The sequence below is a fragment of the Pogona vitticeps genome, chromosome 5, assembly GCF_051106095.1.
Source record: "Pogona vitticeps strain Pit_001003342236 chromosome 5, PviZW2.1, whole genome shotgun sequence".
Taxonomy (NCBI): Eukaryota; Metazoa; Chordata; class Lepidosauria; order Squamata; family Agamidae; genus Pogona; species Pogona vitticeps.
The window spans coordinates 163,647,021-163,672,895 of NC_135787.1; the positions used below are offsets into that span (position 1 = coordinate 163,647,021).

Genomic DNA, 25,875 nt, shown 5'->3' on the forward strand with positions numbered 1-25,875 from the left:
ATCACAGAAGATGATGGAAAATGTCATTGTACTGACTGGCAGAAGGCATTGTCGCATGGACAATGGGAAATCAGGTACATAAGGAGGAATAAATACTCCATCTGGAGCAGCCCTTAGAAAGAAAATCTAGTAGAACTTCATTTATCTTTGCCAGCTGCTAGATTCATATTAAATCTCTCTCTCTCCCCCACCCGCCCTTTACATGCAATAGGCCAACACATGCTGTTTTGATGTCCACTTCCATTAGAATAGTTTCTCAGTGTTGATAAAATTGTTTAAACAAAGCAAACCTCTGAGAACCACATACAGTGCAATCAAAAGATGATATAAGGACATATACATGATGTTTTGTGTGTGCACACACACCTGTCAAAACGCTTGTAGCTATTTTTAGTCAATGAAACCAATATATCCAATGGAAAATGTATACACTTTAGCAAAGGGCTAAAGATTGGATCTATTTTTCAACAGGGTGATCATATTTGTGTGTTATAGGAAAACAAGAGTCCTGCATAGGCATTGGGCTGCATGTGTGAAAAATGCACTAATTGTGTTGGGAATGTGAGTATCCACACAACCCTTCTCCCCACCCGCAAGTCCCAAAGATATTTGCACATTCAATGTGAAAGTCTGAGAAAGAGTTCGTAAGAATGTTCCGTTGAAAGCTCCTGACCATAGCAGCTCTGTAAGCGTATTCTAGACCTCAGACAGCTTCCTCTTCAGACTGTCCAGCTAAACAAATAAACATGTGACTTCTGAGTGATGCAGTCTTGGAGGGGCAAGACTCAGGCGCATCCCGACATCCCCAGCAATGATTCAGGCCATATTTACACAAAGAATATGGGAACATCTGAGGAGGACTAAGGAGGGTTGTGATTTAGTGACACTACACTGTTTTTTTAACCAGTGTTGCACTACTTACTGCTGGCTCTTTACATCAGGGCCTAGTTCTCCAACTAACTAGCTTCAAGTTACTCTCCTGTCGCACATCCCCCCTCCCCAATTTTCACCTCAAGGAGATTTCCAAACCATATCGTCCACTGCAAAGACCGGGGAATAGGCATCTTAGGCCCTTCCTATCTGCTGGTTTTGAATCTACAAATCTCCATCTCTCAAGCTAACCTTGGGCCTGTGTGGGAAAGATACAGAATTTGGACTGTGAATAACTGGAGGGTAGTGGGCAGGCATCGAACTTTAGCACGGGGTGGCAGTAAAAAAAGAGACGCTTCACCTCGCAGTGGTGGGAGGAAGTGCCATTCCTTGCTTGGATCACATCCACTTGTGTTTTATCAGTTTGTACATGGAGGCACCACTGTTGGAAATAGCATGAAAATCTACATACGATAAATCAAAGTTGGCTTTGCCTTTTCCTATACCTGTACATATAGCAGCTTTAGTTTTCCGGTCAAGTTGCCTGTTTGGCATATCTTACCAGGATTTCTACTTTTACAAACATTTTTTTTAATTGTTGGCGGATGTGGATGATATCTATCTTGGCAAGTGGTGGTTCATATTGTATGCTAATAGGCAAAGAAAATAAACATACTAAGAAGTGATGACAGGCTTCCAACATCTACCCACTCCTTTTGATACACATACACATTCATATTTACCTTTTGCTCCTTCCTCCTTAACAGTCTTATCACCATAGCAACAGAAATCTTAGGTCATGAGTCCTTCCTCCCACCCCCACCCCCCGAAAACAACAATATGCCATCGCTGACTATAACAGTGCAGTGGAATCTAATTCTCATCAGAGACATTACAGTGGTTTTTGCATAATTGTATAATTGTAAACCTGACAATATTTGGTTATAATTCATGCCTTCTATCCTAAAATTAAGGATGATAGCCAGGAGCTTATTTCTTTGCCTTAAAAAACGAAGAGCGAAAGAGAGGAAGAATATTATAAAGTCTGAATTCACATTAGAGAAGTCTCCTTTTAACAATCTTGCAGTTAACTAAGAAGAGGGGGAGACACAAAGCACACACATTACATATAGCATCATGAGGTTTCTAATGTCCACAAAATACCACAAGTACTTGTGTAATGTGCAAATGCCATAAGGCAGAATGATGCAGAACGAATATGAGAGCTTTTTAGATCCTGGAGCACCGCACACTTACTTCTTTAAATACCAGCAGAAGGTGGAACTACATTGGCAATTTACCCTGTGGCTTGTGTTGGATATGACATAGTTAAAAATCAAAGTAAAAATCAGTGATTACACAGTCTTCCTCACTATGTGTGTGGAAGCCTGATCCTTTTCATTGGAGAATCGATCTATGTCTTTTTGTAGAGCTGGCAGGGGTGGTTTATTTCACCCCTGTTCAGCTGGCATAACGTTTTTCTGCTTTCTGATGTGTGTAACATCTATTCCAATACAAAGGGGCTGCGTTGGGGTATCTACAGTCATGCTAATAGGGCACATACTGTTACATTAGTTCCCCTCAACTGGGCACCTGTTGTCTCCCCTCCTTGAAACAATTTTTCTATTTTTAAAAAAATGCTTGCCAAAGTATCAGATAAGTGCTATGTCACTTCTGAAAATTAAAAAAAATAAAATAAAAAGAGGATGAAGGAAAGTGTGATCTTGGTGGAAATAGCTGATCTCAGCAAAATGGCTCTTTCAATCACAGTATTTTCTTCTTATAGTTTTTTGCTTCTCTCTCTGTGTATGTGTGCAAGAATGCAGACATGTCCTCTTGACCTCTGAGGCAATATAAATATATATCTTTCTTTTATATATATATATATAAGAAAGAAAAAAGAGGGCAGGATCAGAAAAAAGGTACAGCATCCATCGGGTTCTCTATCGTTATCATTTGGTATCTTACCCACGCTTGACCTTTGTTAAGTAACCACCATTCACTGAGTGATGCCCTTAAGGTCACTTTTCCTTTCTTAAGGGAAATAGCTCTCCTTTTGTTTGCAAGGACTCACAGGCCATTATGCTTTGTATTCCTAACAGGCGTTGGGATTCTGGCACATATGAAAACCAGCTTGAAGGGTTTTTGTACTCAAGTCTAGATTTTGCCCTGTCTTTGTCTTCAATTGATTTCTTGGAGAATAAATGTGATTTGTTTTCTTTGGCTTTGCCATGAGCATCCAAGTGGTTACTCTAATTTATAATTGTAAATTCACTTTACCAACCTGCTCTATTCTACTTACAAATTATAAGATTCTGCAACATCAACCCAACATCAAGGCAATTCAGGCTTTTTATTTTTGGGAACAGGACATTTTTTGAACCTCCACATAGGTACCAAAACACAAACCAGTAGTAAGAAAAAGCTACGTGCTGTAGTGCTTTCAGTTGCGCATTAAGTAATTCTTTATATGTCATCAAGTCAATTCTGACTTACAGCAGTCCTTTCTAGGAATTCCTAGGTGTAGAGTACTTCAGTTTACTGTTGCCTTCTTCTAGGTATGCTCTAGGATTGGGCAGCTTGTCCAAGGCTACATAGGTGGTCTGTTCCCCTGGGAGACATAGTGGGGAATTGATCTCCCAACCTTTGGCTTTACAACCAGATACTCATCTCACTGAGCTGTCCAGTGAGCTTATTGCATATACTGTATGCCCTTGGTAAGGATGCTGATTTGAACAGAAAGCTTAAAACAAGCGTGGTGGGAGGAATGTTCAACGTAACTCTAAATTAGTTATTAGTACAGTTATATGTAAAGGACCACTTGCACATCATCCTTTGCTATTAGACAATTTAGAGTTACGTTCACTTGTTGAACATTCCTCCCACCAGGTTAGTTTAAGTCTTCTATTCAAATCAGGATTATCACCAAAGATGGTCCAAGCGAGGGGACTGTTCACCTGAATGGTGGGGGAAGTACCATCCCTGCTTGTACTATGAGCCATTAATTGTTACAACCCCAGCAGTTCAGTGGTGTTGGCATGTGCCCCCAAACAACTAGAATAAAAACTGTAGGGCATGTTCCTTGGAGAGACACAAATAGAAAGTCCTCCCAAATTCTATGTTTTAAAATCCCTTCAGGTTCAATCTATCTTGTACTTTCTGGCTTCAATTTGGTTCATTCATTTCAGGTACTCCCCTACCCCCATCTCTTTTGCATTATTTCCATCTTTAAACCACCATTTTCCAGGTGCAGAGATTAGTGTTTGAAGTATGGTCACATCAGAGACTTTGGAAACGGCAGCGCAATATTGGAAGCTTTGTTTCTGTTTATTCCAGACTTGAAATCTGACTTTCTAAATGGCAGCTATACTGTACATCAGATTTATATTTTCACGGAGCTACCCCACCACAATCCCAGGGACCTTTTCTTGGTCATTTCTTGCCAGATCAAATCCCATCAGTGTTTATGTGAAGTTACGGTATATGAAATACACACACATACAGTATATGCACCAAATATGCGTCCCATTAAATGTCTTTTGAGTATTGATTTTATTTGGTGTTTTAATATAATATTTGTTTAATGCTTTAATAATATTTGTTTACATGCTGGTTTGGCTTTTAAATATTGTCTTTTTAATGATATAAGTAATCTTGGCTCTTTTCAAGAAGATACACAGGTAAAAATAAATAAATAAATAAATAAATAAATAAATAAATAAATAAATAAATAAATAAATAAATAAATAAATAAATAAATAAATAAATAAATAAATAAATAAATAATGCATTAAATTTCATTTTGATACTTATTTCCCAGTTTGGACAGATACTTTTGAAGCTCTTTGTAATCTATTTTCCCCCTTAACCACTCTAAATAATTTAGTGCTATCAGCAAAGAGCCTTGTGGCGCAGTGGTTAAAACGCTGTACTGCAGCTAAAACTGTGCTCAAGACCTGGGGTTCAAATCCCAGGTAGCCGGCTCAAGGTTGACTCAGCCTTCCATCCTTCCGAGGTTGGTAAAATGAGTACCCAGCTTGCTGGGGGGGCAATGTGTAGCCTGTATAATTAAAAATTGTAAACCGCCCGGAGAGTGCTTGTAGCGCTATGGGGCGGTATATAAGTCCCCCCCCCCAAAAATGGCCACATCACTGTTTACCCTAATTCCAGATAATTTTCGAGCAATCTGAACAAAATACCATGGGAAGCATGTAATATGACATTCTAACATGATCTGCCTTTGCCACTGTTATTTGTGCCCACTGTTATTTGTGTATTCAAAACATCAAAACGTCACTCCTGAAAAACCAAAAGAAAGTCTGAAGTAAGTGCTTTTTAAAAACTACATACTGAGGACTAATTTAATAAATAATAATTGTTTATTAGACAGTTTATTAGACATGTTTTAATAAATAATATTTTTCAAACATTTTAAAACATGTCTAATATGTTTATGAGACATGTTTTAAAATGTTTGAAAAATACCTTGTTTCTATTTGCGTTTTTACAACTTCGCATGCTGCCTCTAGTAGGTGCAGCTGGGAGGGACCTTTCCGGGCTAGAGTGATTGTCAATTTATCCAACATAACTAATAGTTCCTTCCCTACCTCTGAATTCAAAGAGATCCCCACCTCTCTGCTCTGTTCTCTTTTTCCCTGTCTTTATTGAAAACTGTGAGTCTGCTGAAGTCTGTTGCTGAAAATGTCATGTTTGCCAGATTGTTGTTTGATCTGTTCAATTATAAGTAGTCTTTAGTCTTTAGTCTTTAGTCTTTCTCCTGCTAATGTCTCACAGTGAGTTATTGAGACTGTAAGTGCCAGTTAATGAGAAAAATGATGGACTACTTTGGGAACTTGAAGCTATTCTGCTCTGCAGGTTCCTGCACTTCTGCTACACAGCTAGAAAAATTTAACCAAAAATTCAAAACAGTGCAACAGTTTCAGTGGATTGAAAGGTGTTTTGGAACCTACTGGAGAGAACAAAAGATACTGGAAAATAAATTCCAGCATCAAGTGTAACGGATGAGGTAGTCAGAGTTTCTCTGATTGCCTCTGGCTCTCAAAACACTGTGATTAAAATCCTCTGACTTGACATTTTGCCCATTAAGTGTGCCACTTGTTTGTAGCAGGACCTTTCCTCAGGGAAGGTGGCTGAAAAATTTGCTGTTGCTCCTTCTCCTCCTGCATCTCTCCTGTGCCCTGTTTCTTTGGCTTCAGGGGGGCATGCCTGATTAATCTTGCCTGCCACTGCTGTGGAACATCATTATGAGCCCAAGAGTCCATTAAGGGAGAGAGTGACAGCCAGGGAGAGTTACAGCTCTGTTGGGATGAAAGGAAAGCCCTGAAGAGCCCCTTCCATGTAAATAGAGGCATTAAAACACACAGAAATAAATTACAGTAGTGAGAATTTGAGTGACTTCTCCTGTTCCCATTTAGGAGGGGTGTTTAAGCTTACTGCATACACATGTCAGATCAAGACCTGTATCCTGCACAGCAGGCAGTTGTGCCATTTAGTCAGACTGTATAACTCGAATTTGGTCACGCATTACATAGAGCACTGAAGTATATTTTGGGCTCTCCCACTGCTGCCTATGTGCATAACCCTCTCACATTTGACAGCCCCTGCAGAAAGCCAACAAAACAGACCCAAGAAAAGCATCCTTTCCCTCTTATAGTTGATAGCAGTCAAGAGAAAAGTAGCTCAGTGCCTACCTGTTCCTCCCACCACTGACCTCTCTTCCATATGTCCTGCTTGCAAAAGACACTCTGTGCCTTTTATGCCTTTGCTAGGTAGGTTTTCTATAATTTGCACTGCCTTTCCCACTCATTTCTAAAACCTGCAGCTTGTCTCACTATGCAGAAGCATTGTTCTGTCCTTCATCCAGCCAGCCTACCAGTATTTTAAAAATATTCTGAAAGGCCTGTTCCCATTACATGGAAGAAACTTCCATATACAAATCCGCATGTGAAGTCCCATATCTGTTAGTCTTCTGTGTTTACTTCTCAGTGTGTGTGGCATGTTGTTTGGTTATGTGTGACATGTTTGGTTATGTGTGACATGTATTCTCTCTCTCTCTCTCTCTCTCTCTCTTTCACACACACACACACACACACACACACACAGAGAGAGAGAGAGAGAGAGAGAGAGAGAGAGAGAGAGAGAGAGAGAGAGAGAGAGAGAGAGAGAGAGAGAGCTATGCTGAAGGCTAAAGAGGCCAAACAACAGTGGACTTCATTTTTGATTTGAGTTTACTTGTCTTTCTCTAATGGAATTTTAAAGATTTGAATGCCAGGAGTGCTCAGACCAAAAAGTAAAAGACCAGACACTTGGCATCATAATGACATCTGAACAATTTAGCAGTACTTGACACACTGAATTTACAGACCTTAAAAGTCAAATGATTAAATGTTGTGTGTTAACCTTTCAATTGGCCTTTCTCTTGAAGAGAATACGTCCACCCCTTGGGACCTCCATTATGGGGTCCCTCAGAGATCATCTGTTTTCTCAGTGCTTTTTAATATATATATTAAGCCACTAGGAGAAGTAATACAGACACAGTGGTGCCCCGCATAGCGAGGTTAATCCGTTCCAGATTAACCATCACTATGGGGAAACATCGCTATACGGAACGGAAAAAACCATTGGAATGCATTAAACTTCGTTTAATGCGTTCCAATGGGGCCCAAAACTCACCATTCTGCGATGTTTCCCCATCCGGCTGCCATTTTCGTGCCCTCGGTAAGCGAGGGCAGGGTGCGACAACGCTGCGTGCGGGCATTTTGGGCATCCGGCAGCCATTTTGGAACCGCCGATCAGCTGTTTAAAAAAATCTCTATGCGAAAATTGGTAAGCGAAACGCTTACCGATCGTCGCAAAGCGATTTTCGGCCATAGAAAGCATCGGTATGCGATTCCATTAGCGATCCCAAAAAACCAATCGCTATGCAAATTCATCGTTAAACGGTGCGTTCGTTATGTGAGGCACCACTATATGTGGAATTTTTTGTCATTAATAAATGGCATACAGCTCTATCTCTCCTTTTCTTTATTGGCAGGTGATGCTGTACCTGTTCTTTGAGCAACGTCTGGCATTAATAATGGACTGGACGAGGGTCAATAAAGTGAAAATGAATCCACATAAGACAGAGATCCTACAGTTGAGAGGTTCATCAGACCAGTTAGAGGGATATCTACCTGGCCTCAGTGGGGGTTACACTCCCCCTGAAGGATCAGGTTCACAGTTTGGGGGTATTCTTGGACCCAGTTTTCTTGGGAGACATGAAAACATCTGTCCTGGCCAAGAGTGCCTTTTATCAACATCAGTTGATTGCTCAGCTGTGTTCCTATCTGGATGAGAAATATTTAACAACAGTGACTCATACACTGGTAATCTCTAAATTACTACTGTGGAGGTCTTTATGTAGGGCTGCCCTTGGAGCCAGTATGGAAACTCCAGCAGGTCCAAAATGTGGCTGCCAGATTGATTACAGGTAAAAACAGATATGAACACACATCCTCAATTTTGGCCTGCCTCCATTGTCTCCCTGTTAGTTTCCATGCCCAATTCAAGATGCTGGTCATGACCGATAAAGCTCTTAACAGTTTAGGACCTCTGTAAAGGAATTAGAAATAATTATCAGGTATAAGAATGGGTCACTGGAGACCAAGGCCAAGATCATCCACACTATTGTAATCCTAATAACTATGTATGGGTATGAAAGCTGAACAGTAAAGAAAACTGACAGGAAAAAATGATTTATTTGAAATATAATGCTGGAGGAGAGCTTTGCAGATGCCCTGGATTGCCAGAAAGAGAAGCAAGTGGGTCCTAGAGCAAATCAAGCTTGAACTATCTCTGGAGGTAAAAATGATGAAACTGGGCTGTCCTATTTTGGGCACATCATAAGAAGGCAAGCTTCTCTGGAACAGACAGTAATGCTGGGAAAGGAGGAAGGCAGCAGACAAGATGGGTTGCCTCCAGATAGGAAACCACAGGATTAAATTCACAAGAGGTGAGTCGGGTTGTTGAGGAGAGGCCATTTTTGATACCTCTCATTCATAGGTTCACCATAAGACAGAGGCAACTTGATGGCATGTAACAACAATAAAGGGATCACTCACCCTTATCTTTGGATAATGTACAAGAACCACACACCCTTTTTTAAAATCACAGATGATTTCTTTCTTTGTGAAGAATGGCAGCTCCAAAGCAAACACATTTCTTAGTATCTCTACCAACATCTGCATCATTGTCACACAATCATTAGCCAGTTTGATTGGCAAACATACAATCATTCCCTCCATCCCTGGAAAATCTCATGCACAGAGGCTCATACATGTGGCAGATGCAGATTCGTTAATTCTGACCCTTTAGTCCAGAAGGCTCGCCCTTTAAATGCCCAGATGAGTGTTGCAAATGGAAGAGACTCTGAAGTCAACAAAGCGCAAAATTAACTTTAGTGTGAAAATGACATTGTTGTATCATATTGAATGAAAAACACATATAAAGAAAGAGACTGCAGCACCTAGATTCCTCCCTTAGATGATGTGAGCTGTGAAGATTTAGAATAGCCAGGAAGGTACAGTAAGAACCCACCGGCGATAGTCCTCAAATCAAGACTAGTTCCAATGTTCCTTCTATAGATGTGTTTTCAAATTCTTGCTGCAAAGGAATGAACTTCATCACATCTTAATGAAAAATCCATTTCTTAAAATGTTCAGAAGAGATGTATTAGCCAGAACCAGGAGAAATATAGCACCCTGCTCACATATACTATTCAGTTCTAGCTTGCAAAATAATTTTCTGTTCTGATGTATCACTTTTCATGTTATGTCTATACTAAATATATCACCAAGAATTTACTTGTTAAAAAAAAAGAAATAAAAACTGGGGCTCATAAGTGGGGAGGTACAGTGTCTGCCATAAAAGCTCTACTCTGTGTTTTAAACAGGTAGGTGTGATGATGATTACTGAAGTGAAAGAAGGGCCTCATTCATTCATTCTTTCTTTCTTTTTCCTGTTGCATGCTCCAGAACACTCTCCTCTCCAGTTAGCCTGCAAGAATATGTGTGTGTGTGGAATATCCCCATGAATACAGCCAACAGTAAAACATAGACAAAATACATGCTTTTGCTCTGAGGACAATTTGGACTCAGCCCTTATATCCCTCTGGGCAACTGAGCTCTCCTTTTTGAAGTGCTAAAAATTATTGGAACTGATCATCTCCAGTGTAATTTGTTGGCAGGACTCTGAAGAAATGGGGAGACTTTTGCTCCAGCAGCTTGCTGACAAGAAACAGCCTCCTTTCTTCCCCGGGAGAGAAACAGGACACCATTTGACCTCCTGCTGAAATCACAGAGCAGTTCTATGGGAGATGAAAGCTGCGCCTGTTTGGTCTAAGCCAAGAGATGAGGACGAAAGCTTCCGAGCAGTCTTTTGAGGTCAGAATTCCTGAGTCAAAAGGCAGAAGTAACCTTCTGAAGCAGCCATCTGAGCAGCAGTGATGGGAGGACAATACTGCAGTGGTGTGCAATCTGAGAGATAAGCCACAGCACCACTATATTGAAGGGTGGATGCACAGATGATTTACAAAATACTGTATTTTCAAAGTGTGATATGAGAGTTCTTAAATTCTTTTTATTCTTGTGTTCCAATTTTCAAAATAATAAGTATATTCTTAACTAAGTTTCCTTGATAACAGAGTTCCTGGTGCTGCCAGTCAGAAAACATTATGCACCCGTTCCGTCTTTCTCTCCCTAATAGATTTCATTTGGTAAGGAGTGAAAAAGGCAATTGAAATGGCTTGAAAACACGGCAAGATTACAGGTGGAGGATGATCTTGCTATAAATTATATAAAATTCCATAAGTGAAGCAGGATGACGGCAGAATGAATGCCTCTTTTGGAAGCACTCTTGGTGTCTTTGGCTACTCTTTTAGAGCATTTCACCATGGCATGTTCTATTGTTTAACCATTTGCTGAATTTAAATTTAACACTGCAAATTTGGCTGCCCAGATGCAACAATTTACAAACATCATAAAAGCAGGCACAATCCAATGAAAGCTAAGAAGTTTTTCATCTTTGTGGGTTTATCTGGTGACTGTGGCCCTTGCAAGTAGCAATGGGTAACGAAAGATGATGTAACAGGCAATCCAGTAGACAACACTGGCCACAGAGATGACAACCACTGCTAAGGTCTTCATGAATCACATTTGCATGTTCAACATTTCAGTGATTAAGTACTTTAGTTCTTTGGAAACATACATTAGCTTTTATTTTAATTTGTTCATTGTCAGCTTTCAGAGGCTTTCAGAGGCTGGTTTGTTTTTGGCTTGTTCTTATGTCCTCCTTGGTGGTATTTGCCTTCTCAATTACACTGTGGAATCAAGTCACCTCTTTAGTTTTCTGATAAGCTAAGCAGAATGCGCCTCATCAACACTTGTTTCCAAGTAGCCAAACACAAATGCACCTCATTGTTAATATATACGTTTCATTTTTGAGAGGGTGTATTTTGGCCTCTTTCAATTAAAAAAGGAAGGGCCATGAAGAATTGGGAAGAATGAGTGATACATCTTTGATTCCACATAATGTGCTCCCTGCTGCTGGTTTCCTTCTTATTGTTCATCTTTCTACACCTGGACTAAATACAAAAACAGATACAACAGATAATATTAGTGCACCAGCTGTGTCCATTCCTGGAGAGGTCTGATTTGGCCATGGTGACACATGCCTTAGTTACCGGTCCATCCCGACTGCATTACTGCAATGCACTCTATGTGGGGCTGCCTATGGAAAGTATCAGGAAACTTCAGTGTGTCTAAAATGCAGCAGCAAGATTGCTAACTGGGGCTGGACACAAGGATCACACAAACCCCCTGTTACAGCTGCTCCACTGGATGGTCCATTTCTGGACAATTTCAAAGCCATTTAGGGCTTTATGGGTTGTGAGGACTTCATCTCCCTTTATGAGCCTGCTCAAATGTTAAGATCATCAGGTGGGGCTTCCTCTTAGTCCCACTAGCTTCACAGGTGCATTTGGTAGGGACATGTGAGAGAGCCTTTTCTGTTGCTGCTTCCAGACTCTGGAACTCCTTCCCACAGGAGGCTAGACCAGCCCCATCTTTACAGTCCTTCCACGAGCAGGTGAAGACCTTTCTCTTCAGGCAAGCTTTCTCTGAGTGAATAACTGCTGAGTGGGGTTTTTAAATGGATCATTGGATATGTTTTGGTGTTGCTTATGTTTTTTTTATGTTGTATTAATTGATTCTTTTATTATTGTATATTCACTGTTACTAACTTAAACACTGTCTTTTAAGTGTTGTAAGCTGCCCTCGGGTCCTTTTTATGGAGAAAGGTGGATTAAAATATTTTTAAATACATTTCTTAAAGAAATAAATACCATGTTTCCCCGAAAATAAGACAGGGTCTTATATTAATTTTTTTGCTCCAAAAACACATTAGGGCTCATTTTCAGGGGATGTTTTATTATTTTCATGTACAACAATCTATGTTTATTCAATGGTGGAGGGCGGGCTTTCACTTAACTAGGGATTATTTGGGGAGTAGGGCTTATACTGCGAGCATCCTGAAAAATCATACTAGGGCTTATTTTCAGTTTAGGTCTTCTTTTCAGGGAAACAGAGTAGTTATAAGTGGTAACAGCAGATTTTCTCCTCTGATAGAAATTATGCTTTTAACTGGAAGTCCATGCCTATGTGTTCTGTGTAGTGAGAGGATAGAATCATGCATTACCTCTGCATCTCTACAAGGTGTTTCAGAGGTCACCTTGCATTTTGCCATGGCTGTGTAATAAAGTCAAGGCCAGCAAGCAGTGTTATCACACTTATAATGTCCTCACATTTGGACATGGCAAATACATTAAAAAAAACCCCCAAAGTCAGAGTCTTATTGCTATTTATCCTGCATGGAGCATCAATTGCAGTAGCTATTTAGGGAGGTGCCTGATGCCTGCTGTTGCTAGTTGTGTGAGTGGCTGAAGACAGTTATGCAGAAATACAAAATGTACCAATTGTCATTGTTAGTGCTGTCAAGTCACATCTGACTTATGAAGATCCTATGAATGAGTTACTTCCAAAATGTCATGTCCTCAACAGTCCTCTTTTAAACTCAAGGCTGTGACTTTATGGAGTCAATCCATCTTATCCTTCCTCTTTTCCTGGTGCTTTCTACTTTTCCCAGCATGATTGTCTGCTCCAGCACACAACAACAAATATCCTTGAAATGGTTGTAAGTTTGAGAATTTGGCCCAAAGCTAACCTGGGGCAGGGGAGGGGGGGAGGAACACTGCCCCCTTGTGAGCAAATATTTGTTCTGCTGACTTTACAAATTGTTCACAAACATGTCTGTTTTGAAAATTACTGTGAAGAAAATTGTGCTTGGGGTGGCGATTAAATTCAAAATACGTATATCTCACCCTCAATATGCATTATTGAGCAGATCAAGATTTAATCATGTGGGCTGTCCCCCATCATATCTAGGCTGTGACTGCTGTTACTCACTGGGCATAAAGTGATACACTCAGGGCTGTTTGAACCAGCTTAAAGGTTCATAGTCTACATACATTCTGTATAGCAGTCAAATAAAACATTTCCAGAATGTATGCTTTTTAATAAAAATATGCTGGAACAGGTGTACATTAATTAAAATTTGGATAGGCAGTTTCTCATAAAAGATCTTATGATGCATCAAGAAGCAGCTTGCAAATATGCACAGCATGAGATTTCCAGTAGGCCAAGTTCATAAAATGATGTAAAACAAGCAAAGTCTGATGGTCAACTGGAAGGGCGACCAAGTAACTTTCCATATCTTTCAGTTATAATCACCTGTCCATCCTCTGATGGTTACAAGCTCCATTTTCTGACTATTGTGGGAAGTGTGTAGTGATTTGCTATGAACACAAATATTTAAAACAAATTTACACACTAAAGACATAGAAGTTTAACAATCTTCAGATTAGATTAGCACTCTGGTGATTTCGTTGCACATGCAATGACAATAAAGTGTTATTCTATTCTAGATGGACTTCACTGTGAAACAGTTTTGCTATGATTTGTTCTCAGGTGCTGAGTGAGCCCTGCCTATACTAGATGATCCTAATAGGTGATAGGAAGTTAGGGCCTGATCACATAAATCAAAAGAACCCCTGTTATAACTCAGATTGTTTAACAAATGTCTCCTCACACAACGCACAATCATGATCAACTTATTTTCCCAGCCAGCAGTTCATTTTCAGATTATTTCCTCCTTGCTAGGAGGGTAGTTTTATTTTGTACTGATGATGAACTGCTTCATTCCTTACTGTTTCAGCCTGTGAACATTGCTGTCAATTTACTTCCTTTGGAATGGGGTTATGTTTCTGGACATTGTGGCCACTTCATGGCCACTATGATTGTACCCTTTTTGAAAACAACAACAAACTTTTAAAAGTATACAGTAGTACCTCGACTTACAAACTTAATCCGTATTGGAACGGCATCCGTACGTCGAAAAGTTTGTAAGTCAAGGCAAGATATCCCATAGTAATGCACTGAAAACCATTTAATCCATTCAGGCTGTTTTCGTTTGCATGTCGAGGCGCTGTTTGTAAGTAGAGCCATTAGTTCCCATAGGAACTAATGCAAAGCCAGTTAATCCGTACTCTGCCACTAGGAGGAGAATTTTCTTCTTCTTTTGACCTAAAATGAACTTAGGTCAAAAAAAGGGCAGGAAAGGTTTTTTTTTTTTGTTCGTACCTTGAGGCTCCGTTCGCAAGTCAAAGCAACATTTTGCAAACGGAGCCATTTGTAACTCGAAACATTAGCAAGTGGAGATGTTCGTAAGTCGAGGTACCACTGTATTGAGAAGTTGGCTCATAACAAGACAGATGATTCCTTAAATAGCCAAATAACTGCTGCTAGTAAAAACAGCAGGAGATAGCTTGAAGGCAACAGTCTTCCCCCTTCCCTTTGAAAGAAAGCTTGAGCAGGGGCATTTTCTATTTCTTCTCTCTCTCTTTTTAACCCTTGCAAAGGGGTCAGGTAGGGAGGAGAGAAGGCTTGAACTTGTAGCCTGCTATAGTGGTTCAAATAGGGAGAAATTAATTGGTAATTAAATGGTTAATTAAATGGAAATATTCCTGCTAGTATATATACCACGTAACCATGATTCAGCACAACAGAAGTATGAAAAGAACTTATAGAACTGGGGTTCTTTTGGGTCATGTGATCAGGCCCTTAATTATTGCAGATTTTAGGAATTCATTCCACAGTACACCCTTCATGTCCTTTCCTTGCTCCCACGGTTTCAAAAACTTGCATGGTGTGCTGGTTTCTGACTCCAGGATACCTCAAATAACCAAAGATAAAATGCTTCAATATGTTTCACATGCAATGTCCAAATCAGAAAACAAATGTTTAGGATCAAAGTAGATGAGATGGTATAGCCTTATCTCATTCTTTGGCCCATCACAGGAGTGAGAAGTTCAGGGCATTCAAGATGCTGGTGGATTGTAGCTGACATATAACAGATGCAGACCTGCGCTTGTGTCAATAAAAGCTGGAGTTTCCATTTGGAAGACACAGAGAGCTTGTGCCTAGTGTGAGAAGTGAAACCTGAAAAAATGAAAGGTGCTAAGTGTTTCTTCACATGAAGAAGAAAATGTTCAATGCTCTTCGACCTAAATGGGGTGTAAAGGTACATAGCAACTCAAAATATTAGAAAGAAAAATTTGAACAGCCATATTTTCAGTTCGTGGCCGCACCAAAGAAGCCTGAAAACCCCATTCTCTGACTTGTCAGCAGAGTCCCAAAACACTCCTAATGTTTATTCCAAATGTACAGTGATCCTGCTTATCTATCAGCTTTGTGCGATGGGATTATTTGCATCGGAATCATTCAAGTATAAACTATTCGTTCGTTCATTCATTTTTCCCTTTGTTGGTTTCCAGACTGACTAACTCAAAAAAGAGGGGCTACCTCTGTTGCCTTGGCTCCATTGCCTGCCCTCCCTGCCCCCAAAGCATGTACTGCTAGGTTCTCTCCCCGACTGTACTTTGGGCCAGAGGGCTCTTGCTCCAGTCTTTATTTGTGCCCACAACAACCCTGCAATGGAGCAAAAGCGCCACATCGGAAACGCCGGCAGAATAACATCACACCACAGCAGTTCTTATAAAAAGGCAACGCTTTAATGTTCAAAACTTTCGACACAAAGTGCATTTGTCTCCTGCATTTTGTTTTTGTTTACCTCATGACTGGGGAGAAGGTCTAGTGAGACACCTTTCCTCCCTGTGCAGCTTCTGAGATGGAAGAAATTCCCAAACGAACACAGAAACAAGGCAGTTTTCATCTTGCCCTGACTTGCTACTAAAGGGCATGGACCAAAAAAAAAAAAAAAAAAAAAAAAAGCCCCTACACAGAGCAAAACCAACCAGACATAAACAGATCCCTCGCCCCAAATACAGAACAGAAACTTCCCTCCAAGTTAATGTGCAGAAATAACCAATTTTAATTTTGATTGTTTTGTTCTCAACTACTCACACTCTGGAAAGGATTGATATCTTCCCTCATACATCAAAACCATTAGTAAATAATTAGAAAGGAGAGGCAAAATACTCTCCAAAGATAACCTAGTCCTCAGTTGCCATAGTAACTCTCTTTCCTAGGCCAGAAGCCTTTTGCTTTAACATGAATAGTGAAAACACAAGCAAGAGGAATCCTTTTCATTTTTTTAAAGGAAGGATGGGTTTTTGTTGGTAATGAGTGGATCTTTGTTCTGTTATAAATGTAAGCTAAATGCCACAGTGTTACATAATATAAGCTCACTGTGTTCTTTATAATAACAAATTAGCAGCAACACCTTTAAAAAGGGGACACAATATTCCTATAATGAAGGCTAACATAAGACATTGCAGATTCAAAGCTGAGATGGCAGGTCAATGTGCTAGCAGCACAGTTCTTGTTTTCACTTTTACCTGTAGTTTAGACAATGTTGCCATAGAGGCCAGGCCTACTACACTTACTTTTGAGTAAGACAATCTTGGTTGTAGACATGAATGTCTATTTTTAGAAGGCGGAGCAGTCTCTCTACACTTGGGAAAGCACCTCCCCTGCATCACCAAACAGATGGACAGCCCTCAGAAATTCCAGATTAAGTCTCCAGTACATGGTCCTATTACAGTGGGGTCTTGACTTGAGAACTTAATCCGTATTGGAAGGCGGTTCTCAAGTCAAAAAGTTCTCAGGTCAAATCTGCATTTCCCATAGGAATGCATTGAAAACTATTTGATCCGTATCTGCTCTTTTCCGTCCATAGAAACTAATGGGAAGCTGCTATTCTGCATTCGACCACTAGAGGGGGATATTTTGTTTCTTTTTTTCTTAGGTCAAGAAAGGTTCGGGGAAGGCAGGGAAAATACAGTCCAGGCAGTACCACGCAGTCTGAAGACTCCCAATCCACTCTCTAAACGCTGAGAGGAGTGAGGAAGCAGACAGGCACCCTTTTCACTGGCCAACAGTTAACTGAAAGTTCAAATTTTGCACTTTCCCTGCCTCCCACATGGTTTTGTTCAGTTCTTAACTCAAATCTAAGTATGTAAGTCAAGTCAATATTTTCCTATGAGAGTGGTTCTTAAGTCAAAATGTTCTTAACTCGAGCTGTTCTAAAGTCAAGACCCCACTGTACAAGATTTTGGAAAATCTGCAAGCCAGAAACTCAGCTCCAGAAATGCAAGAGTCAATAAAACAATAACTGTTATCAGACTCATAGGAATGTGTGAAAGAGAAAAGAAACAAATCAGAAAGTTTCAAACTGGACATATATTGTTTTTGCATAAGAGTTTTCTGACTGTTTAATTTTGGTGTTTCCAGCTTGCAAGTAGAGCTAAGAACAATGTCAACTTCCTTCAGAATTCCAGCTCATTTTGGAATGCTTTCGGTCCAAATGTATCAGGATGATCATGTGAGTGCATATTCACGATATAATATTGGATCAAGTTATCCATAGAGTTTCTGCAAGAATTTGTAGGATACATTTTTTAAAAGTAAAGGATTGTTTACATTTACATTTGCCTCACAATAATCTCCATTCTAAATGGTATTGATTTCAAAATCATGGGGGTGTCACATAGCATTTGGGTTGGTGTGTGCATTCTCTTGGGAAAATTTTTAATGTCCATTTTAAACTGTGTTGTATCTCAGTTAAGGGGGCTACACTGGTTTTTAGAATCGCTGAATTTGAGACTTTGTCCTGCACTCGCCTGGCTGCCCTGACCTCATGCTGGCCACTTGTCCTTACTGCTGTGGTGAGGTGAGGGAGAGAGAAGGTCTACTAGCAAAGATGCACATCCCTTTAGAAAGCTTGGCTGCTTCTGTCCCTTTAATAATGTTGAAGCAGTTATCAGCTGCCCAGTTTCCCAAACACCCTGGCTGGTTTCTCCTGGGTCTCTCTTCCCATTTTAAACTTTGTTCTATGAAAGGCTGCCTGGAGAGGAAAAGTGAGGCAAGGCAAAGAAGTCTGCACACACAAACTGCTTGACAAGGAGGAAAATACCCTACAGCAAGATTGAGGAGTAGCTGTGAGAGAATAACTTGGCACATCCTTCCTGTATCTTTACCTCCCACAGAACAGCTGGAGCATTCTTAAAGTGACAGAAGAAGCCAAGCTTTCTAAAGGGACAAGCAACTTTGCCAGCAGAGCCTCCCTGTCCTGCACCCATCTGTCCCTCCTTCCTTTCTGCCGCCTCGCCCATTGTTTCCACTGGTTACCCAAAGGTCAATTTACAGTGGCAGAAAGGTGTACGTGTTCAGAAACAAATGAAATAAACCAGGTTTCACAGGCATTCTAAATGACCCTCTGGCAGAACAGTCACTTTCCAATCAGAAAGCACACTTCCCTGATAAAATAATCTGTGCTTCCATTTACATCACGGAGACACCTTATTTTAAACCATTTTTAAAAAAGCATATGTGGTACAATAGCAGATCATATTGTCAATGGGATCTACCTAGAATATATTTTGATACCATTCTTTTTGTTAACAGTGTAAATTATGGTGCCTGTGTTGATTTCTGCACAGGAGCCAGATCTGTTATATGATTACTTATCCATAAAGACACATGGCCAGAGAATTCATGATTAACAGAATAAATTGGGCTGGGTCTAGTCTCAACCAAAAATGGTGGCAATGAACATGATGTGATCAGTTTAAATCTGTAACTAAAGACTTTTTCCTTCCTCATTTCTGCAAAGATGGTATACTTTGAGAGGGAGAGCTGCCTTTATCTCTGCTCACTTAGCTCTCCTGCTCCAGAAAGACTAGGCAGGAGGCAGGCCACGAACCAGGACAAAAAACAAACAATGAAAATTAAGACCACTCTTATTGCTTTATTAATGCAGACCAGTGACTTCTTTAAAGCAGTGGGTGCTCTTGTTGTCTTGGCCACCAGACTGTTAGACACTGCTCAATTCAGCTTTTGCACTCTCTAAAAAAGATATATTATTTTCTAAGAGATCAATTCTCTATCATAATTCCACCTCCTGTTTATTGTGACACATTTGGTATTTACTGCCTCATTACATATAGAACTGAGCAGCTATTTTGATATCTGAATCAGCAATGCTTTGTCTTCTTACACTCTCTAGGCTGCAGTCATGGCTGTTAAAAGGGCCTTAACCTGGGTCCCGAGTATTTGAAGGGGGCCCACAGAGGCAGATATGGCCAACTCCATCTAACAGGGGGAAGAATTGTTTCATTATGAAAGTAAGCAAGCCTCCATCCTGGGTATGCACATCGCAATAGAGAAAAGCATGTTGGAAGGAAACAGGGTTCAGATCCTACTGTCTGTTTCTCTTCCAAAGCCCTTCATGTCAGTTGCCCCAAACCAGGACAGAACTTTGCAAGTAACCCTGTAGATGTGCTTTGAACTAGGCTTTGATCTGAAGCAATAAACGGGTGAAAAAAGTTCATCTCCATGCGGTGGAGAGCTTCACTTGCTGTTTTTTGTGGGCTGAGCTTCTGGCTGAAGCCTGCCATGCTGCTCCCTCCACTTCTTTTTGGCAATCCTGTATTAAAAATAGTATCTCTGCATATCCTGCTGCTGTCTTTAATCTGAAAACAGTAACATACACCTTCCAGAAACCAGTCTTTCTGAAATTGGAATTGGCTAGTAGTGGAAAAGTACAAACTGATTTTTAAAAGGCACCCTGAAATGGGGACTGAGTCACTAGGAATGTGTTCTACAATAGGGAGAGAAAAGCTGACTTTTCTGATTTTGCTAATAATTCCAACCCATCTAAGCAATCTCTCAGTGCCAGCAATCTTACTGCTGATAAGTCTACCTTCCATCTGTAAAGCACTGAAAAGGTGAGCAGCAACTCTTTCCAACATTCTCTAGTAAACAAATAACCCACCATATTGCATATACACATACCTGAACACACACACACACACACACACACTTTTTCTTGCTCTCTAAAGACCAAACTACATGTAACTTTAAATATGCAGTTGGGTGTCATTGCGTGTTTCTTTTCAAAACGGTAAACAGCAGCTTCTCCAAGGCCCAGTCATGATCGTGTACTAACTGGAAGGCAGTTTAATCCTTTCCTTTTGTGGTAAAGTCCTGAATAAAACCACCCTCCAAATTAATATCTGACATGGAAAGGAAGCTACAATTGACACCCATAGACATCTCTGTCCTGTGCCAAACAGCAGCTTCTGGGAGGTCACATAGGGTTTTAGCTAAAACTGTTGTAAAGGAAGAGGTTTTCTCCTTGCACCTTTATTCTCAATCCTGATCTCTTGACAACAGTTATTGATCATTTTTTAAAAAAGATATGAGTAATGCTATGCCTTGTTGTGTACTTTAGACCTCACTAGCACTTTCTGATGTCAGGGCCAAAACAGGGCCAATTGCTTTGAATTCTAAGAATGAATGGAGGAACCCCATCAGATGCAATCCGACAGACACCCACACTGATTGGATTACAAAGAAATAAGAAAAGCATTGGGTGAGAAAAGGCTCTCACTTTAAAGATTACTCATGAATACACTTTGGTGGGTCAAAGTACGAGTCCCACTTTAGACACAGAGAAGTTAACCATATTTTAATTGCTCATTCTCTCTCACTTTTTTCTTTCAAAATATTTGTAAAAATAGCATACCTTTCTCTATAGATGGTTTTTGCACCTCTGGGCTTCTAAAATAGATTCTTCACAAGTTCCAAACAGTAAGGAAAATAAACTCTGAACTCTAAATCCTTAACAACAGAGCAGTTCTTTCCCAGCAGCATATTTTTTTTTTGCAAAATGAGAAACAGAACACTCAGCAATTATCACCACTACATTTTTTCTTCGTTGATGGCTCGATCTTCAACTTCATCTTTTTCATTATCTTCTTGTCACACTGCCACTTCTGTGCTTGTAATGCTCCCGCCTAGAATTTTCAGTGGGATGAGCAAGATCCTCGGAGTTAACATTTAATAAATGGCACCTCACTGCCACTACCTCAGCAACACTGAGACAACCACCCTTAGCTGCACGCACACATCAGAATACTTCCCATATCTTAGCTCATCATGACACTCCTTGATCTTAGCAGCAGATATTTCTCCCACCCAGAACAGAAGCACAAACAATATACTTTTCCCCAGGCCCTAAAATCCATCTTGGTTCCTCATTTAACCTTGAAATTAATTTTCCCATGCCCTGCCCTTTCCACACTTAGCACTTTCTGGAAGTCCTAAGCTCTCTGTAATAAAAATAAATAAATCATTCTATATGTCTGTACATATATATTTGTATACACAGAGGAGTAAACGTCTGCCCTCGGCCAAGAATTTGGCTGGAGGTTCTTCACCCTCTTCACCCAGCATTGCCATCTTTTGATTCCTTTTGTCCCACTGCTGTCTTTGCAGAAGCGATGGTCCCATACGTGGGTAGGGTGTTCGCATATTGCTTTTGCTCTCATGTGTCTCTGAGGTATGGTACAAAAAAAGGTCTGTTTTCCAGACATACATACGCACACATGTACACGCACACACGGACGTACATATTTATATTCTGCGTGGTTGCTTGTTTCCTTTTGTACAGTCCTCCCGTTTGGAACTGCTTTTTAGGAATTGTTAGCCAAAACACGCTCCTGGTTCACATTTCATTCTTCCTTTTTGGCCTTAAGGTGACTCATCTGTTCCTCTTGCTGACTCCACTCTCCAGTTGCAACTCAGAAGGAACTGGGGAGCTGTGGTCTGGAGTCCCAGTTCTGTTCGAGCCCTCTGGTACACAGCCCTCCCTGGGAGAAGGACTGTTCTTGCAGAAGTCTGTCACCCAAGAAGGCATAGATAAAAAACCCCTTGGGTCAACTGAGTAGAACGGCTTGGCTTCTGTTGCTGCAGAACTCCGCACAGAAGCACTGGCATGGAGACTGCTGGTGCTGTTGCACTTCTTCATCAGTGCTAGACCTTGGGGTGGAGGGGGCGGTGAGAAAAGAGAAGTTAGAGAGAGGCTGCTCAGGGTCTCCGAATGCTCACTGTTGTTGCCTCCACCCCTGAGGCTGCTTCCTGCACCCTCCTCATCGGAAGGGTCCATGGAGTCATGGTAAGGGCAGCCGGGGCTCGTGCTCCCTCCACTGCTGTGGCTCCGCTGGTGCCGCCTGATGTTCCGAAGAGTGAAGATCCCCCGACCCCTCAAGCTCTGCCTCCGCGAGGCAGGGGAAAGTGGAACCACCAAGGCTTTTTGGGTGGCTGTTGGTGGCACTGGGCATAATGCCGCCGGTAGGTCCAGCACACACTGTGGTGAGTCACTGAGGTTCAAGCTGTCCTCTAGTGTGGTCTGCAGACTTCCTTCTGAGATATTGCTCCTGCTGTCATCTAGGGAGGTGTCACTCTCTGTGGTCTGCAGAGCCAAGATACAAGGAGAGAAGCTACAGAGTTGATTTCTTAGTTGTTATTACACTGGATCAGGAAAATGGAACCATAATCTATAATCCAGTGGGAAGGTTAACATTAAACAAGCCCACTGTTGTCTGCCCCCAATTTGCACCTGCCACCTGGCAATGCCAGCCAATAAGTACACGGACACTGTTTCAACTCTTAGCTGCCTATCAGTAGTGCCAGCTTCATCACATGGACTGTTGATGGTCAAAGAACTTCTCTTGACATTTTAAAACATAGGGGCTGCCATGGTAGAGGAAACAGAGTGCCATCAGTCCAAGAATTCTTTTTCTATAACTCAGAAAAGCAGATGTTAGCTACCTTGGTTTGTCCTTAGGGTTCACTCTATCTATCTATCTATCTATCTATCTATCTATCTATCTATCTATCTATCTATCTATCTATCTATCTATCTATCTATCTATCTATCTATCTATCTATCTATCTATCTATCTATCTATCTATCTGTCTGTCTGTCTGTCTGTCTGTCTGTCTGTCTGTCTGTCTGTCTGTCTGTCTGTCTGTCTGTCTGTCTAACCTATATGCTGCCCACACTACCCAAAGGTCTCTGGGTGGTTCACAACAATTGAAATACAGTAAAAAAGATAAAACAATTAAACAATTAAAATATATACTGTAAAAATTGCCATCAGGACCCACAGTTGATATTATTTCAATTAAAAGCCTTCTGGAACAGGAAGGTTTTGACCTGGTGCTGAAATATCATCAGCGTCGGCACCAGACAAATCTCAATTGGGATGCCATTCAATAGTCTGGGGGCAGCTGCCGAAAAGGCCCTTTGTCTACAAGCCATCCCTCTTACCTCCTTGAGGGATGGCTTTTTCAAAAGGCCCCCCTGGCTAGATCTTAACTGCTGGGTAGGTTCATATGGAAGGAGGCGGTCCTTCAGGTATCCAGGGCCCAAGCTGTTTAGGGCTTTATACGTGAAAACAAGTGCTTTGAATTGGGCCCGGGCAGCAACTGGTAGCCAATGTACTTTAAAAAGAATTGGCTTTATGTGTCCCCTAGCGGCCCCACTACTCACCAGCCGCGCAGCTCAATTCTGGACCAGCTGCAGTTGCCAGACTGTCTTCAAAGGCAGCCCCACATACAGCGCATTGCAGTAATCTATACGAGATGTTACCAGTGCACGGGCAACTGTCATGAGACTCCGCTCATCCAGGAAGGGCCGTAGCTGGTATAATTTCTGCAGCTGAAGGAAGGCGTCCCTGGCCACCGAGTCCACCTGGGCTTCCAGAGTTAGACTGGGGTCCAGGAGCACCCCCAGACTGCGGACCCTGTCCCTTAGGGGGAGTGTAACCCCATTCAGGGCAGGGAAATGGCCCTCTAACCTGTCCGGCGAAGCACCCACTAACAGCACTTCCGTCTTGTTTGGATTGAGTTTCAATTTATTAATCCTCATCGAGTCCATTATCAGGTCCACACACGAGCTCAGCACAGAAACCGTTATCACCTGGATTGGTGGAAAATGAGAGGTAGAGCTGAGTGTCGTCAGCATATTGCTGATTCCTCAGCCCAAACCTCCTGATGACCTCTCCCAGCGGTTCCATGTATATGTTAAACAGCATGGAGGACAGTATTGAGCCCTGAGGAACTCCATGACATAAATGCCATGGGACAGAGCAACTGTCCCCCAGCACCACTCTCTGGACACAGTCAGCCAGGAAGGAGTGGAACCACTGTAAAGCGGTGCCCCCATCTCCCAACCCAGCCAGCCTATCCAGAAGGACACCATGGTCGATGGTGCTGAAAGCCACTGAGAGGTCCAGGAGTATCAACAGGGTCACATTCCCCCTGTCTCTCTCCTGGCAAAGGTCATCGTACAGGGCGACCAAGGCAGTCTCTGTATCAAAACCTGGCCTGAAACCCAATTGAAATGGATCCAGAAAATCAGTTTCATCCAGCAGCACCTGGAGTTGCCCAGCCACAACCCACTCCAAGACTTTGTCCAAATAAGGGAGGTTTGCCACTGGTCGGTAGTTAACCACAAGCCTTGGGTCTAGGTTAGGCTTTTTAAGGAGTGGCCACATTACCGCCTCTTTCAAGATGATAGGGACCACTCCTTCTCTCAAAGAGGCATTCACGGCCTCCTGGACCCAAGTGCGAACCACCCTGGCAGATCTTCCAATTAGCCAAGATGGGCAAGGGTCAAGTGGAGTGGTGGTAGAACAGACAGATCCAAGCACCCTGTTCACATCCTCAGGTCTCAACAATTGAAACTCATCCATTAATACTTGACAAACTGTCTCTAGACATGGAGGTTCCTTTAACTTTTATCATGCCGAATAGACAGTGATACACCTGTTTGCTTATTCAAAAGCAAGTCTGTTTAAAAGCTATCAAAGATAGTGGTTGCCATTATAGCAGCACAGTGTGGCAATGCATTAAGTCCATTAATTAAATGTTGCATGGAGAAATATTTCCTTTTCACTCTTTTGTACCCTGAATCTAGTACAGGAAAATATAACTGGATGTACAGCTGTTTTAATATTACATGAGACAAAGACATTTCTCTCTCTGGAGTGTCCCTGTGCTATTCATACTTCTGTACATTGTTTCTAGGCCACCCACTCGATCATCTTCTTTCTGTGAGCCTTCCAACTTTTCAGCGTTGCATAAGAACATAAGAGGAGTTATGCTGGCTCAGCTTAAAGGCCTACCTAGTCTAGCAATCTCTTCATGCAGTGGCCAAAGAGATGCCTCTGGGAGCCCTGCAGGCAGGACATGAGTGTAAATAGAGCCATTCTATATATATTCCTGGCAATTGTTATTTTAGGTATTCCGAGATTCCCCCCACCCCACATACTGGAGGAAATATATAGCCATTTTGACTAGTAACAACTAAGAGCATTATTCTCCTTGACTTTATCTCCTCTCACTTTGAAAAAAAAATCAGATTTGCTAGACATCACTACAGCATGTTCAGAGTTTGGAAATAATGCATTGACAAGCAGTAACCTTTCCTGCAACAGGTTGCATTTTGTGGAAATTGGGGAAAGTCAACTAAATAAATGAATAATTCAGAGTGTGATCGCATGGGGAAATAGATAGCATTTTGGAT

At 41.3% G+C, this 25,875-nt stretch overlaps 1 protein-coding gene across 2 annotated transcripts in view; it reads right to left on the minus strand.

Moving 5' to 3' along the window:
- Positions 1 to 19,228: 19,228 nt before the first annotated feature.
- Positions 19,229 to 25,875, minus strand: part of CACNA1I (calcium voltage-gated channel subunit alpha1 I) — a 181,014-nt gene continuing 174,367 nt past the window's right edge. For both annotated transcript variants that reach the window (XM_073000129.2, XM_073000128.2), the window contains one exon: positions 19,229 to 22,755. In XM_073000129.2, coding sequence (XP_072856230.2) covers positions 22,045 to 22,755 — 711 coding nt within the window. In that variant the 3' untranslated portion in view covers positions 19,229 to 22,044. The remainder of the gene's footprint in view (positions 22,756 to 25,875) is intronic.